The following is a 16554-nucleotide window of genomic DNA, read 5'->3' on the forward strand; positions in this document are numbered from 1 at the left end:
AATGGCCTAACCACAATGACCAGCCTTCCCTGACATCTCCTTTAGTACTTTTCCTTTAGCACATGATATGGTTTGGGTCTGTGTCACCACCACATCTCATGTAGCTCCCATAATTCCCATGTATTGTGGGAGGGACCTGGTGGGAGATGACTGAATCGTGGGGGCGAGTCTTTCCAGTGCTGTTCTTGTGATAGTGAATAAGTCTCACAGGATCTGATGGTTATAGAAGTAGGAGTTTCCCTGCACAAGCTCTCTTTGCCTGCTGCCATCCATGTAAGATGTGACTTGCTCCTTCTTGCCTTCCACCATGATTGTGAAGCCTCCCCAGGCACGTGGAACTGTAAATCCGATAAACATCTTTCTTTTGTAAATGCCCAGTCTTGGGTATGTCTTTATCAGCAGCATGAAAATGGACTAATACAGTAAATTGGTATCAGGAGTGGGGTGTTTCTGAAAAGATACCCAAAACCGTGGAAGCAGCTTTGGAACTTGGTAACAGACAGAGGTTGGAACAGTTTGGATGGTCCAGAAGAAGACAGGAAAATGTGGGAAAGTTTGGAATTCCCTAGAGACTTGTTAAATGGCCTTGACAAAAATGCTAATAGTGATGTGAATGATAAAGTTCAGGCTGAGGTGGTCTCAGATGAAGATGAGGAACTTGTTGGGAACTGGGGCAAAGATGACTCTTCTTATGTTTTAACAAAGAGACTGGTGGCATTTTGCCCCTGCCCTAGAGATTTATGGAACTTTAAACTTCAGAGAGATGATTTAGGGTATCTGGCAGAAGAAATTTCTAAGCAGCAGAGCATTCAAGAGATAACTTGGGTGCTCTTAAAGGCATTCTGCTTTTTAATGGAAGCAGAACATAAAAGTTTGGAAAATTTGCAGGCTGACAGTGTGATAAAAAAAAGAAAATCCATTTTCTGAGGAGAAATTCAAGCCAGTTGTATAAATTTGCATAAGTAGCAAGGAGCCTGATGTTAATCCCCAAGACAATGGGAAAATGTCTCCAAGGGATATCAGAGACCTTTGTGGCAGCCCCTCCCATTACATGCCCAGAGGTTTAGGAGGAAAAAATGGTTCTCTAGGCCAAGCTTAGGGTCCCTCTGCTGTGTGCAGCCCTGCGTTGAAGCTACTCCAGTGGCTGAAAGGGGCCATGGCTTGGGCTATGGCTTCCGAGGGTGCAAGCCTGAAGCCTTGACAGCTTCCACATGGTGTTGAGCCTGTGAGTGCACAGAAGTCAAGAACTGAGGTTTGAAAACCTCTGCCTAGATTTCAGATATATGGAAATGCCTGGATGTCCAGGCAGAAGTTTTCTGTAGGGGTGAGGTCCTCATGGAGAACCTCTGCTAGGGAAGTACAGAAGAGAAATGTGGAGTAGGAGCCCCCACACAGAGTCCCTACTGGTCACCACTTGGTGGAGCTGTTAGAAGACAGCCATCATCCTCCAGACCCCAGAATAGCAGATCCACAGGTAGCTTGCACCATATGCCTGGGAAAGCCACAAACACTCAGTGCCAGCCTGTGAAGGCAGCTGGGAGGGAGGCTGTACCCTGCAAAGCCACAGAGGTGGAGTTGCCCAAGACCATGGGAACCCACCTCTTGCATCAGCATAACCTGGATATGAGACATAGACTCAAAATATATCATTTTGGAACTTTAAGATTTGACTGCCTTACTGAGTTTTGGACTTGCATGGCATCTGTAGCCCCTTTGTTTTGGCCAATATCTCCCATTTGGAACAGCTGTATTGACCCAATGGCTGTACCCCCATTGTATCTAGAAAGTAACTAACTTGCTTTTGATTTTACAGGATCATAGGTGGAAGAGACTTGCCTTGTCTCAGAGTGTGGACTTTTAAGTTAATGCTGAAATGAGTTGAGACTTTGAAGCACTGTTGGGAAGGCATGATCAGGTTTGAAATGTGAAGATATGAGATTTGGGAGGAGCCAGGGGTAGAATGATGTAGTTTGGCTCTGTGTTCCCACACAAATCTCATCTTGTAGCTCCCATAATTCTCATGTGTTGTGGGAGAGACCTGGTGGGAGATGACTGAATCATGGAGGTGGGTCTTTTCTGTGCTGTTCTCATGATAGTGAATGAGTCTCTTGAGATCTGATCGTTTTAAAAATGGGAGTTTCTCTGCACAATCTCTCTTTGCCTGCTGCCATCCACATAAGATGTGACTTGCTCCTCGCCTTCCACCATGATTGTGAGGCCTCCCCAGCCACGTGGAACTATGAGTCCAATATACCTCTTTCTTTTGTAAATTTCCCAGTGTTGGGTATGTCTTTATCAGCAGCATGAAAATGAACTAATACAGCACACCTCAGCATTAAAAAAGCATCCTGCCTCTGGTTTTAGCGGAATTGAGCTTGGTTTCTACTGGAGTTTCTTTTCTCTATTGGAATAGCCCAGATAAAGTGAGTCTTGCCACTTTTAATAAATGTTCAGCTCTGTTTCTCTTTAACACTATTCTACAGGATCATAACTTTAATGTAATGGTTACTTAAAGAGAAAGGAGCCAGATAAGACTGTATTCTCAACCATATAACTGTGTCTATACATTTTTACACAGTTTGCATGTGACTGGGTCAATACATATGGTGAGTGTATTGTTTGCTAGGGCTGCCGCCACAAAATACCACAGACTGGGTGACTTAAACAACAGAAATTTATTATATTTTCACATTTCTGGAGGCTAGAATTTCAAGATCAAAGTGACAGCAAGTTTGGTTTTCTCTGAAGCCTCCTTCTTGGTTTGTAATGGGCAAGTTCCCACTGTGTCCTCATGTGGTTTTTCCTCTGTGTGTGCAACACTAGTGTCTCTTTTGTGTGTCCAAATTTCCTCTTCTAGTAAGGACATCAATCAGTTTGGTCTAAGGCCTAACCTTATAACCTCATTTTAACTTAACCACCACTTTTACTTATCTCCAAATATAGGCACACCCTGAAGTAGTGGGGTTTAAGGCTTCAACATGTAAATTTTGGGCAGACAGAGTTTAGCTCTTAACATTGAGTACCTGAGACACGTTAGTTACAGTTGTAGGCAATGTGGTTACTACGGTGTGTAGTGTTTAAGAGGCTGGGCTCTGGAGTTTGAATGCCTTTATTACATTGACTGTGATCATTTGCAAGATCACTGCTTACAAGCTGTATGACCTTGGAAAAGTTATAGAATCTCACCAAACCTCAGTTTCTTTACCTGTAAGAATAAAATGATACTTAATATTTATATTTATTGCTGTACCTAAGTGCATGAAATGTGTTAGCAAATTTTATTTCTTTGCAATTTTTTTTTTTTTTGAGTTGGAGTCTTTCTCTGTCACCCAGGCTGGAGTGCAGTGGCGTGATCTTGGCTCACTGCAATCTCCGCCTCCTGGGTTCATGCCATTCTCCTGCCTCAGCCTCCTGAGTAGCTGGGACTACAGGTGCCCGCCACCACGCCTGGCTAATTTTATTATTGCTAGTAGAGACGGGTTTTTTTTTAGTAGAGACGGGGTTTCACCATGTTAGGCAGGATGGTCTCGATCTCCTGACCTCGTGATCTGCCTGCCTCGGCCTCCCAAAGTGCTGGGATTACAGGAGTGAGCCACGGTGCCCGGCCTACAAATTATTTTATAAAGATAATCTTTTTCTAACTTTGCTATAAATCTAACAGTTTCATTCTTCCTTACTGTAAACACACACACAAACACACACACATATTACACATATAAAATTTGCAATGCTTTTTTGCTAAAATTAGGTAGTCTTTTTTTTTTTTTTTGAGAGGGAGTCTCACTCTGTCACCCAGGCGGGAGTGCAGTGAAGTGATCTCAGCTCACTGCAAGCTCCGCCTCCCAGGTTCACGCCATTCTCCTGCCTCAGCCTCCCAAGTAGCTGGGGCTAAAGGCACCTGCCACCGTGCCTGGCTAATTTTTTTGTATTTTTAGTAGAGACGGGGTTTCACCATGTTAGCCAGGGTGGTCTCGATCTCCTGACCTCGTGATCCGCCCATCTCGGCCTCCCAAAGTGCTGGGATTACAGGCATGAGCCACCACGTCCGGCCAGTAGACTCTCAGGTACTTCAGGATTAATTCGTTATGATTTATTGAAAGACTGTAGCTCCTCAAACCTCTGTTTTCTATTGTCAGGATACATCCTAGGAGACTTTAAAATGCACTAAATTTTTGAGTGATAAACAGTGTAGGGCCATGGGTCAGGGGTTCAAGTAATATCAACTATAGGGAGAAGCTGATTGTTGTTTCTAAAATAAAATATAACCCATATGAAAATATTAATACAATTAAAAATTAGACATTGAAACTCCTGTCTTCTTAATCCTAATCTAATAAAAGCAGTAATTATGTCTGTAAATAGCAGGGTCTATATACTCAGTAAACAAACAATGCCCATCCCATTCTATTATTAGATAAAATGAGAGGCTTATCTCTAGTTTCTTAGTCTTTCCAGACAAACAGAAAGGAATTCCTACAGAGGGAGTGAAGTTAGTTGGTAATGGAACATTACCAGATAAGAAGATGAGTAAAGGCTGTTTTCCAGTTAGTGTCTTTTACAAAGGAGAATATAGGCCGGGCGCGGTGGCTCACGCCTGTAATCCCAGCACTTTGGGAGGCCGAGGCGGGTGGATCACGAGGTCAGGAGATACGAGACCATCCTGGCTAACACAGTGAAACCCTGTCTCTACTAAAAATACAAAAAAAAAAAAAAAAAAAAAAAAAAATTAGCCGGGCGCGGTGGCGGGCGCCTGTAGTCCCAGCTATTCCGGGAGGCTGAGGCAGGAGAATGGCATGAACCCTGGAGGCGGAGCTTGCAGTAAGCCGAAATTGCACCACTACACTCCAGCCTGGGGGACAGAGTGAGACTCCGCCTCAAAACAAACAAAGGAGAATATAGACATGTTAAATTGATGGAGAAAAATATTAGAATTATAGAAAAGGAAATAAAAAATAAAATAAATAAATTATTTCATCTTTTAAGATATATTAGAATATATAAATTTTACTCATGGTCACAACATACCTCTTTTTGCCCAAGTGATTGTGTATGTGTGTTTGTGTGTGTGTGCATGCATTGGGTTGTCTCTAGTTTAAAGCACTGTAACGTCTGGATTCTCTTTTTTTTTTTTTTTTTTTTGAGATGGAGTCTCGCTGTCTCCCAGGCTGGAGTGCAGTGGCGCTATCTCGGCTCACTGCAAGCTCCGCCTCCCGGGTTCACGCCATTCTCCTGCCTCAGCCTCCGGAGTAGCTGGGACTACAGGCGCCCTCCGCCACGCCCGGCTAATTTTTATTTTTTCGGATTTTTAGTGGAGGCGGGGTTTCACCATGTTAGCCAGGATGGTCTCGATCTGGATTCTCTTTGAACGGTATAAAAGTCTGTGAGATGGCCGTGGGGAAACTCAGAGAAATTAAAGGTATAAAATGTAAGAAAGTGTCAAGGCTGAGATGACCATCCCAGCTAGTTCCTACTGCAGGTTTCTTTTATGACACCAATTTTGGCTGGTAAAGAAAAGATAATAACACCTAATTGGCTGCCTCACAACACTGCATAAACAAATCAAAAGAGCTAATGAATGGCAGGTTGTTTTGAAAGCTGTGGAAGGTGATCTAATCATAAAAGACTATAGTTATTTACTAACTATTATCGTCATCAAGGCTCCCTCTGTGTAGAAAAACAGAAGACTTTAGGAATGATATGGTAACTTTATATTTTGGAAATAACCTTTGTTTGTAGTAACATTACTGATCTACAACAATCTTTATAATTTTCTCATTTCCTCCCCCTGTATCAGTATCCTTCAGATTCTGCCAACCTCATAAATGTGTAAGGTTGTAAAGTTCATAGTTTTTATTGTCTAAGCCCACTCATTTCTAATGAGAGGAAAAAAGTTTCTACATGTTTGATGAATAATTGAAAGAGTTAAAAACAAGGATGATATTTTGAGTTAGAAGAATACCTTGATAACCTAACTCTGACCCAAACCTGAGTTCTCCAAACCTTCAATCCCATTCATTTAAATGTAATATTCATGGTGATTTTCAGGAATGAGGAGTGATTAACAGAGCATGTGATGAATCACCTCTGGATTTACAACATTCCTAAAATGAAATGGAGAAGAAGCCCTAATGAAATGAACCAGCTGATGAGTACTTCCAATTTTGGGGGTGCTCACTGAATCTTCTTTTTACTACTTTCTCCATTTGGAAAAGATATCAGTTTCAAACTTTTTATTCATCATTTCAGAAAAGGCTGGCATCTCTGAGGAGCTCTTTTCCAGTAAGAAGGAAACCAATGTCTTCAATGTTTCCTCATAGTAGAGATTCCTAAGACAGGCAATCATCTTTTGGTTCTTCTGTTCCACCCTAGCACCACTTCCACTCCTGGGAATATTCTCCATTTGGGCTAGGCTAGGGGGTCACTAGAGCATAATACACGGTCATTGATTCCATTTTAAGGCATCAAACTGTTTTACCGTCAATAACAGAATATATGGTTGGGACACATTTCGTATGGTCTGACAGGGCAGATGAAAGATAAAAAATTAGTATTGATATGTGAATATTTAGAAGAGGCTTTTAGAGAAAGAGACAAGAAATCAATGCTGATTGAAACAGAGCAATGGTTTTCGTTAAGTTTCAACAGGTGATGTTTCGATTTGTTTAGGCATTATGGTTTAAAATACAATTAAAAGGGAAAAAGAGAACATATATCTTTATAGTTTAATTTCACCTCAAATTGTGTTGGGGTAGTTATTCTATGCTGAGTAAATATAAATCTATTGGTGAAATCCACAGTCAACAGATGTTTACTTTTCTTGGTATCTTAGAAATTATCTAGTACAACCACGTTATTATAATTATGTAAAAATGCAAGACCAGCTATCATTAACTATCAAGCTTATCACATAAACTTGATAATTGTTCTAAGCACCTCTCTCTCTCACACACACACAAACACACACGCATTATATATATGATTTATCTCTAAACCTCTTAACACTAGTACAATGTACGTGTTATTTTTATTTTACGTATTAGGAAACTGAGGCTTAGAGAAAATTAGTGACTTGTCCAAGGCAACATGGCTAACAATTCAAGATTTGGACCCATTTCTAGCTTGCTTCAAAGCTGGGTTCATTTCTATCCCTACATAGTTGAAAAGACTACATAGAATAGAAACAGATTTCTGAAACCCTGTCTCATTCTCTTTCCATTAAGCTATGATGGACTTTGGTTTTCTAACCTGTAACAATAACGGAATTTGAACTTGCTTTCCGTGGTCACTAATTTTACTATTCCATTGGAAAGGAGCCAAGCTACAACAATAGTGCAGACCTTGAAACCAATGATTTTATATGTATATATATATGTGTGTATATATATGTATGTGTATGTGTGTGTGTGTGTGTGTGTGTGTATATATATATATATATATATATATCTTTTTTTTTTATGGAGTTTTGCTCTGTCGCCGAGGCTGGAGTGCAGTGGCGCCATCTCAACTCACACACCCTCCACCTCCCGGGTTCAAGCAATTCCCCTGCCTCAGCCTCCAGAATAGCTGGGACTACAGGCACACACCACCAAGCCCATCTAATTTTTGTATTTTAATAGAGACGGGGTTTCACCATCTTGGCCAGGATGGTCTCGATCTCCTGACCTCATGATTCGCCAGCCTCGGCCTCCCAAAGTGCTGGGATTACAGGCATGATCCACTGTGCCTGGCCCAGTGATTATATTTTTATAGGAAATAAATTATTTCATGAGAGAAAAAAGAAAGGACATATTATCTCACTGTGATAAATCTCATAACATTGGCATACTCCCTAAGTTGGGCAACTTTGATCAGTTTTCTGGAACCATCATAAAAAGGCCTTTAATTGGATAAAGTCTCGAACTTTTCTTCTGTGGATGTGAATATCCTGAGAAGTACTGGAATGAAACAATTTGGCTCTGGTTTCAGTCATCTTCACATGTTTCTTCAGGTGCTTTCTTAAGCTATTAGGGCAAAATAAGCTAGTAGAAAAAAGGTGTTACTTGTAGGATGAAAGAAGTAACTAAAGAGAAGAAACTTTCTCTAGAAAAATGTTACATTTACACATTTATAATTGTTAACAACTTTTTTCTTCTTTTCTTTTTGGGAGACTAAATAATGGGATGATACAGGAAGAAATATGATTTAGAGAAAACTGATTGAGCCAACTTTTTCAAACAGTAATATGGGTAATCATAGGCTATGGAAAGTTAAACTGAGTCTCCAATGTTTATGATTATGATGTTTGGCTAGAATATAAAATAAGGCTTCAGAATATAAAATATCCTGCAGATTGAGAAGTTTTAAAAGTAGTTACATACAAGTTTTATTTTTCGAACGTTTCTGCCTTTTCTAATGTCTAAGGATGAAGCAGTGTACAGAGAGGAAAGAATGTTATATGTGTGGTCTGCTTGCAAGTGCTGGATGCCTCCTCTGCCTGCTCCAACTAAACTGTCTGCTTATGAGAAAGTCATTGCTCCTCTGAGTTCCTGCCTCCCTATATATTCAACATTAGAATTTTGCCAGGTTATCTTTTAGGGTCGTTCAACTCTAACATATATATGTGACACTGAACTCAGACACTTCAGAACAGGAACCCTGGATTTCTCTGGATGTGGAAATCTTTAAATCTATACCTGACTGGTAGGACAATCAATCTGTCTTCCTTTCCTCTCCTCTCCCACTTATGAAGGGAGTCCAGTCAGAAACATGTTTGTCTATGAGGTAGTATATCTGGTATTTCTGAGGAATTCAGTTATTATATAGGATTATAGAATATTCAACTTTGAGTAGGGTCTGTGGACTCCATCAATTGCGTTCTGGGGGAGGTAACATGAAAGAACATTCCTACTTTAGAAATAGATATTCTCTGTTCAAACCTGACACCCTGACAGGATCCTAAAGGATGGAAGCTAAAGTGGTGTGGTATATAAATCCCATGACCTTGAACAACTGGTTTTATGTGGGTGTCACCAGTGCTTTATAAAAGTAAACTGCATCGCCCCGAGTTCAGTCATACTGCACCAGCTGAGCAATGCACAGAGTGGACCTGTAGACGATTTGCATCGTCTTCAACATGAAGATAGCCACAGTGTCAGTGCTTCTGCCCTTGGCTCTTTGCCTCATACAAGGTGAGCAATTTGTGTGTAATCTAAGCCTCTTGCCACACATCTCAAAGCCCTGGGGAAGGGACTTTTCTCCCCCTACTCCTGCCAAAAAATGTTTACGTATGCATGTATAATCCTGAAATGTCTTGCCAGACACAGAGTTCTGAAGATTTATATATGTGGCTTTATAATTATGTTGTTATCTTTAGAAATGGCAAGTAGTTTGAGATAATCTGAATTTTCTAACCATGAGAAATTCTTCCATTAATTCTTTATTAATTCAGAAAACTGAATAGATTCTTCTTCATCTTCCTCTTGCTAAATGTATCAATTCATAGTGCATATTCTTATATATGTAATAGACATTTAAAACTTAATTGTAAATAATATATGTATTTTAATGTTATAGGTATAAATGAAATATTTTTTAAAATTCAATCATCTGTTCTTATTTTAAAGCAGTAGTATCTTCTAGCTTATCTTAGTCTTGTGTTTTCAAATGCTAAATGGGTTGAAAGCATTTCTCCCAAAGAGTGAGGGACTTTTGTGGGAGCTGGAAGGTAGATTTTTATATTTGCTATTTAACCCTAAGAGAACACAAATTGCCTAGACTTACGTTGCTCTGAAACATTAAAATTTTTAAAAAGAGAAACTCATAGATAGTCTGAAATCATATACAAATAATGCCCATTTTCCTAAAATAGGTGTGTAGGTACAAAAGAGCCTATGTTAATGAGAGAGTATAATAGCCTGTGGCCTTAATCTTACCTTCTGTCAGATCTCTAACTTTTGTAGCTGTAATAAGGAGGTAGAGCTGCCAGAATTCAGAAAATTAAATTTTATGTATATATCCTATAAATGTAATGCTATATTATAGTTTCAACTATAATATAGTTTCAAAATTATATTATAATTGGTATAGTATTTTGCATGTATGTTATATTGTAATTTTAAAAGGGAGGCTGCCATTTATTACTCTGAAAGGACCTTTTGAAGATAAGCTATTTTGATGGGGTTAGAATTCACATGAGTATTATTTTCCAAAGTAATTGTAACTTTCTGAGTGATTAGACCTTTGTGAGTATATATACTAATCTCCTGGTCCAGTGCCCTTCTTTTATTTGCCATGATAAATCTTAATGTGTTCAAAAACCATTTGTGGTTTTACAACATATTGTCATTAAAGCAATCAAGATGCTGCATTAAATGGATTATTTGTTTTGTTTATTAAATATTTTACATTTCCTTAACTTTGGTTTCTATATTTTCATCCCAGGTGCTGCCAGTAAGAATGAAGATCAGGTTAGTCCTGCTTTTTCTGTTCATTGAATTCATTCCAAGATTCCCAAAGAAAAATGGTTTGTGGCCAACACCTTCATGTTAATAATACAAACATATTATACTGGTAGGTACTAATAGCTTTTGTTAAAAACACAGAAACAGATTTTTATGAATCAGGACATGAGCCTCTCTCTCACACACACACACGCACACACACACTCAACATATTAATGATGATGGATGTCTGCAAGAGGCAATTTATCATGTTAAAGGACCATTTTAAAATTTCATAAACAAAAAATAAATCAACTGGAAAACTACTATTGTTCCATTTAACATCTCAACAAGCCATGATACACCACATAGGAAGCTGAAATAAATTTTCTAGTAATCATTATGCAAAAGAGGGTGGTCTGTATCTTGTATATAGTCAGTGTATACAGTTCATGTAATGAATATTTATTGAGCATCTCTTAGATGTCAGACCCTGTTTGAGATGCTGGGGATATTTTTAAGTAAACAAAATAGATGAAATTCCTGCCCTTAAAATTACATTTTAGTGTAGGAAAACAGACAAATTAATAAGTAGCTTAGCAAAACATATGGTACATTAAATAATGATAAATACTAGGAGAAAAATAAATCAGGAGGCATAATAGGATCCCTGAGAATGGAGGTGGTATCCAATCTCATAAGGATAATCAGGGAAGTTCTCTCTGGACAGACAGTATTAGAATAGGAATCTGAAGGTCATAAGAGAATGAACCATGAAGGTATTTGCAGTTTACAGCAGGCCGGACAGAAGCACCTGTGAGCGCAGATGCCCTGATGCAAGAAGGTGCTTTACCAACTCTTAAACCTCTTTTGTCTGATAAATTAAAAAATCATTTTCTACTAGAAGTTAAATTTTTTTATCTATTTGAAAGATAAGATGACCAATTACTCACACACACACATTTTATATATTTATATACACACACACTGCTATGCATGCTATTAATTCAGCACTTAAAGCACAATCTTAAATGTTTTGCTGAATATGTGGCAAAATTTGTTTTATCTCTGGCCATGAACATTAAAGGAATAAAAATGTGAAATAGCTATTCTTTACGTTGAAACTCTGAGAACCATGGTTAAAATACTCTCTTGCCGTATTTTGTTGCAGTGATTTTTTTTAAAGAAACTTCTTACATGAGTGTTCTAGAGAATTTTATCATGTTCTCTACTATTTCATCTAAGTTTACTGATAGGGAGAGGTCCAGAAAGTTCAGTAGAGTAGAAAATAAGCTAGACATTTGGGAAGCAGAGAGAATGCTCACTTGGAAGTTTTATACTGGAAAAAAAGAAGGATATTATATAAATATCCTTGTGTATAAAACCATCATTTTCTTTTTCAGAGTCCGTGACGATGGTTGGTGATTTATGGCAGATACTGTGAATTTTACACTGATATTTTTCATAGCATTAACCTCTATTTCACTGAAAAATATTTTAAAAACAAATTTAGTGACTTCTTATATTTGGCATTAAAGGCAAGAACACAAAGAAGTAATTATTTATTTGGAAGCCTTTCTAATCAGAGTTTTTGGATACTGTGTCAGAAATGAAAACTATTGATGTAGTCTTTTTTATGATGCTGTGATTTTGGTTATTTTCCAAGTTTAGTAGCTTGGGTTCCTTTCAGCATGATAAAAGCATGTTAAATATCATAAACATGAACCTAAACAGCAGGGAAAAGCACTGCAGCAATCTGCAAGGATCTTAAGCATGCTTAGATTTGTCATCACCTAAGAGTCATTCTTTAGGCAAAAGCAAGCTGGTCAGTGCTGTAACACTGAGATAGGGTAATGGCAGCTCCTGGAGGGTTTTATTATAATATCTGGAGATGGACAATAGAAGACAACAAATTAGACCTCAGCCAGTGAGGGAAACAGGAAGAACTTGGCCCTAGAGGGCTCCAGTTTTCCTGGGACATGCTGAGAAAAAGAGAATAACAGCAACAGTAACAAAACAAAACAAAAACAGGCCAGGGACTGCAAGTAAACAGGTGCTGAAAAGTCATCTACTCAACTCAGGATGACTTTTGGTCTAAATATGCTTCTGTTTCAACCCTCTCTATTATGGTCATTGAAAGGGTATTCCATTTTGCTCAGAGAAAAACTCAACTGCTGCTTTCCATTTTTATGGTCTTTTCCTGTTTCCCAAGAGAATACATTGGATAATTTCATAACTCAGAAAAATAGCATTGAATCTCATCTTAACTAATTAATCACTGTGAACAAATTTCTTAACCTATTATTTGGGCCTCTGATGCTCAGTTTGTAAGAAAGGGAGTCTTTCTAGGAATTTAGTTCTCATCTAACAGTGATATTGGAGAAGTCCAATTTAGGGATTATTCTTATTGATGCAACTCTTTAATTTTTTTTATAAGTAGAGACAAGGTCTCATTATATTTCCCAGGAGGATCTTGAACTTCTGGCTGCAAGCAATCCTCCTCCCTTTGCATCCAAAATTGCTGAGTTACAGGCATGAGCCACTGCACCTGGCCTGATGCTACTCTTTTATGATAAACTTTCAAAATTATTTAGAGCTTTATTCCAGGATTATCATGAGTCGTCTATATACTTTCTATAAGACTTACTTAATAAGGGATATATTTTCATTACAAAGACCCCAGGCTCTTCTCTGATTCTACTATATGGATTTTAGGATCAATTATATTCATCAAGGTAAGCATAACTTGCAAAGTTGGCATTTGATACTGTAGAATCAGAGATCAGACAGGTCTCAAGATGCCCAGTTATTAATCTGTGTCCAGAAATTACTACTCTGCTACTCTGATGGAGTCACTGTGTAGCTATAATAATCTTAGAGATATTTAAGCATGCCATCCTTAGCTAAATTTCCCAGGGCTGGTCTATGATATCGTTTATTCTCCTTTACCATTAATCATTTTGCAAGTGCTACCAACTGCCTACCATTTTTAAGAGGCTAGATTAAGTACATCATTATTCATCCAGGCAAGTATACTTCTGTTCTACCTAATGCTGTATCTATGTCACCTAGCAAAGTATAGTAATCTAATAATAAGTGATTGCTGGCTCATTCAATGATGATCATAAAGATATAGGAGACTACTGGAGTTCAAGACCAGCCTGAGCGATGTAGTGAGACCCTGCCTCTCCAAAAAAAAAAAAAAAAAAAAAAAAAAAAAGAAAGAAAGAAAGGAAGAAAGAAAAGACAAGCACAAAACACCAGATATAGATATAGGAGCCTAAATAGAAACCTTTAATAAATTTTTTGGAACAGGTTGTGTTTGTCAGAGTTGAAGCAAAAGCTTCGTTTATTTGTTTCCTGATACAAGCAACTTGAAGCAGATTTAAAAAAAATCAAAACAAAAAACAACAAAAATCCCATTAGATTCCAAAGGCCTAATCTAAAGACCTAGTGAATTTTCACTGGGTACAGTGGCTCATGCTTGTAATTCCAGCACTTTGGGAGGCTGAGGCAGGTGTATCATTTGAGGTCAGGAGTTCGAGATCAGCCTACCCAACATGGTGAAATCCCATCTCTGCTAAAAATACAAAAATTACCCAGATGTGGTAGCATGCACCTGTAATCCCAGCTACTCAGGGGGCTCAGGCAGGAGAACCTCTTGAACCTGGGAGGTAGAGGTTGCAGTGAGCCAAGATCACGCCACTGCACTCCAGCCTGGGCGATAGAGCAAGACTCCATCTAAAAATAAATAAATACCTAGTGAATTTTCTAAATTAAAAGGGAATATAACATTTTAAAATCATACTTTACTAGGTAGCAGAAATGCACCATATTTTAAGCTCCTAAAAAAGAATGAGTGATGTATAGCAGTACTTTAATAATATTTAATATTATTTATTAATATTTAATATTGAATGAATCAAAGAATTACCACTTTTGAAGATCATGCTACTTTCCTTTTCCCCACCAATTCTATTATTTAAAATGTTTCCCCTGTCCTCCTTAAACTTTGTATAACGCAGTTATTGGTATTTACAAAACCAAAAGCCCAAAACAAATATAGTAGGATTTTAGTTCCAAACGATGTGCCAAAAAAAAATTACCAGAGAGAGAGAGAAAGAGAGAGAAAGAGAGAGAAAGGCTTATGCAATTATTGAGAAATTTCCTCAGTACTTCCATAGATTCACAAGGTTTGATTCTGATGGTAGTGATAATAGTGCTGATGACATTTGTGGGGATGGTGGTGGGGGTGGAAGTATGGGTACTTTTTAAAAAATATAATACAAATTTGAAAATGCAAAATGGTTAGGCCTCTCCCAGAACCTCAGAAGGGGGATGTGACAGTGAAGGGCCCTGAATCTTAAGCTTTATTAGCTTTAAGGTAAGTCTGCCTGTGCTCATAAGTCAAATGATTTATCAAGGAACATGAAGTTCTTTTCAGAAAATAGACCAGTCTAGAAACTTGTTTTCCAGATAAATATAACCAAGAAATCCTTTTTTCGTTTAACACTGTTAAAATTTCTAGGAACTGATATGTTGCAGTACAGCCATGGGGAAATGTAGGCAGACATTTTATAATGTTCAGTGCTCAAACACCTTGCCTCAGTCCTTCAGCAACATTTTCATATTCCTTTCACAGCTATTACTATTGGCCTACTGTGTACTAGGTATTTTATATGTGTCATCTTAGCATATTCCAGTAATAATACTGACAATCACCAGCAACATCAAAATAATAATAATAAAAAACGAGGAAGAAGGAAGGAGGATAATTTATTAATTGAATTTCTACTATGTATCAGGCATTATTTGAGGGCTTTACATACTTAATCTTCAAAAAACCTTGGAATTGTGTGTGTATATATATGCAGACATATACATATATCTACCTATATATATCAAAATAAAGCTTGTTTTGATGTACTTTTAGCTAACACAACTTTTTTGGCATTATCTTAGGAAATGTGCCATGAATTTCAGGCATTTATGAAAAATGGAAAACTGTTCTGTCCCCAGGATAAGAAATTTTTTCAAAGTCTTGATGGAATAATGTTCATCAATAAATGTGCCACGTGCAAAATGATACTGTGAGTAAAGGTTTCTTTCTTTCTTTCCAATGTTTGAGTTAACAGCTAGTATCTGAACTGGTAAATGTATTCTTTTTCTTTCAAGTGCATTTTTCTAAACCGAAATGGTTAAATAAAAGTGCTGAGCAGATCACTCTGACATCTTCCATCAGATAAAGTTGGATAATTGCCACCCACCTGGAAAGATTTTAATAATCACTCAAACAAGATTCTGAAAGCATTCCAGAGGGCCCAGTGTCAATACCTTCTGTAGCACTCTATAGTCTTTTGAGGATGTAGTTCCACTTTGAACTTCCTGGTTTTGGAAAAAAAATGAATTTGACAAAGAAAGTCAGATTCCTTGGGCCTGTTAAGACCTGATTCTGTTGCAGCCTAGGGGCTGAGAAGATCGGCTTAAGCATAATGCCAGACTCTCCCGTGGCAGCCAACCAGCAGAAGGACTTAAGCAAGGTATACCCCGATTCTGTGAGCTGCCAGTGTCTTTAGACACCTAGCACTATTCTAGGATGAGATGAACTAAAGGGTAGATTATAGTTTCCAACTCCTTGCAGCTCAGAAAGAATTAGTATCTTGGAAGTTTACCAATCTCTATTCAATGCTTCTTAACTTGGTTTTCTTCTCTCCATTGTCACCCCAAAGGTAAAAGAAGGCTTGAGTTATCAATTGCAAATCCTCAAACCAGAATGTCCTAATTTGTTTTTGAAAAGGAAGGTTAGCCTCAATTTCTGAGCACTGTCAAAACTTCAACAGTGGTAGCAAGCCAATACTGAGCTTACCCACTTAGGATAATTATGTTACAATTGGCTTTTTAAATGTCAGGTTGGTGTGTGTCACGGGATTTAATTTGGGGATTGACGTAGACAATCATATTGGGATAATGAAGCTCAGATCGTTTGATCATGCACTGCTTCTAGTGAAGAGACTGTGAGACTATAAAGAAGCCAGGACAAGATTTAATAGAGGATGGGAGGCCTAGGGCAGGTTGAATAATTCTTTCTTCTTTTGAAAGCTGAATGTAAACCAGCAGGTATATTATTTATTATAAA

General features: G+C 38.0%; 1 protein-coding gene across 2 annotated transcripts in view; it reads left to right on the top strand.

The window, feature by feature from the left end:
• Positions 1–5255: 5255 nt before the first annotated feature.
• The window catches only part of SPINK5 (serine peptidase inhibitor Kazal type 5), a 74735-nt gene continuing 63436 nt past the window's right edge, over positions 5256–16554 (top strand). Inside the window, exons 1-4 of one of the 2 annotated variants that reach the window (XM_063706858.1) lie at positions 5256–5416; positions 8401–9167; positions 10420–10445; positions 15381–15508. In XM_063706858.1, the coding sequence (XP_063562928.1) occupies positions 9113–9167; positions 10420–10445; positions 15381–15508 (209 nt within the window). In that variant the 5' untranslated portion in view covers positions 5256–5416; positions 8401–9112. Of the gene's footprint in view, positions 5417–8400; positions 9168–10419; positions 10446–15380; positions 15509–16554 lie in introns of those variants that run through there. The other variant, XM_063706859.1, reaches the window with a different exon arrangement.

The sequence above is a fragment of the Gorilla gorilla genome, chromosome 4 (genome assembly GCF_029281585.2).
Source record: "Gorilla gorilla gorilla isolate KB3781 chromosome 4, NHGRI_mGorGor1-v2.1_pri, whole genome shotgun sequence".
Taxonomy (NCBI): domain Eukaryota; kingdom Metazoa; phylum Chordata; class Mammalia; order Primates; family Hominidae; genus Gorilla; species Gorilla gorilla.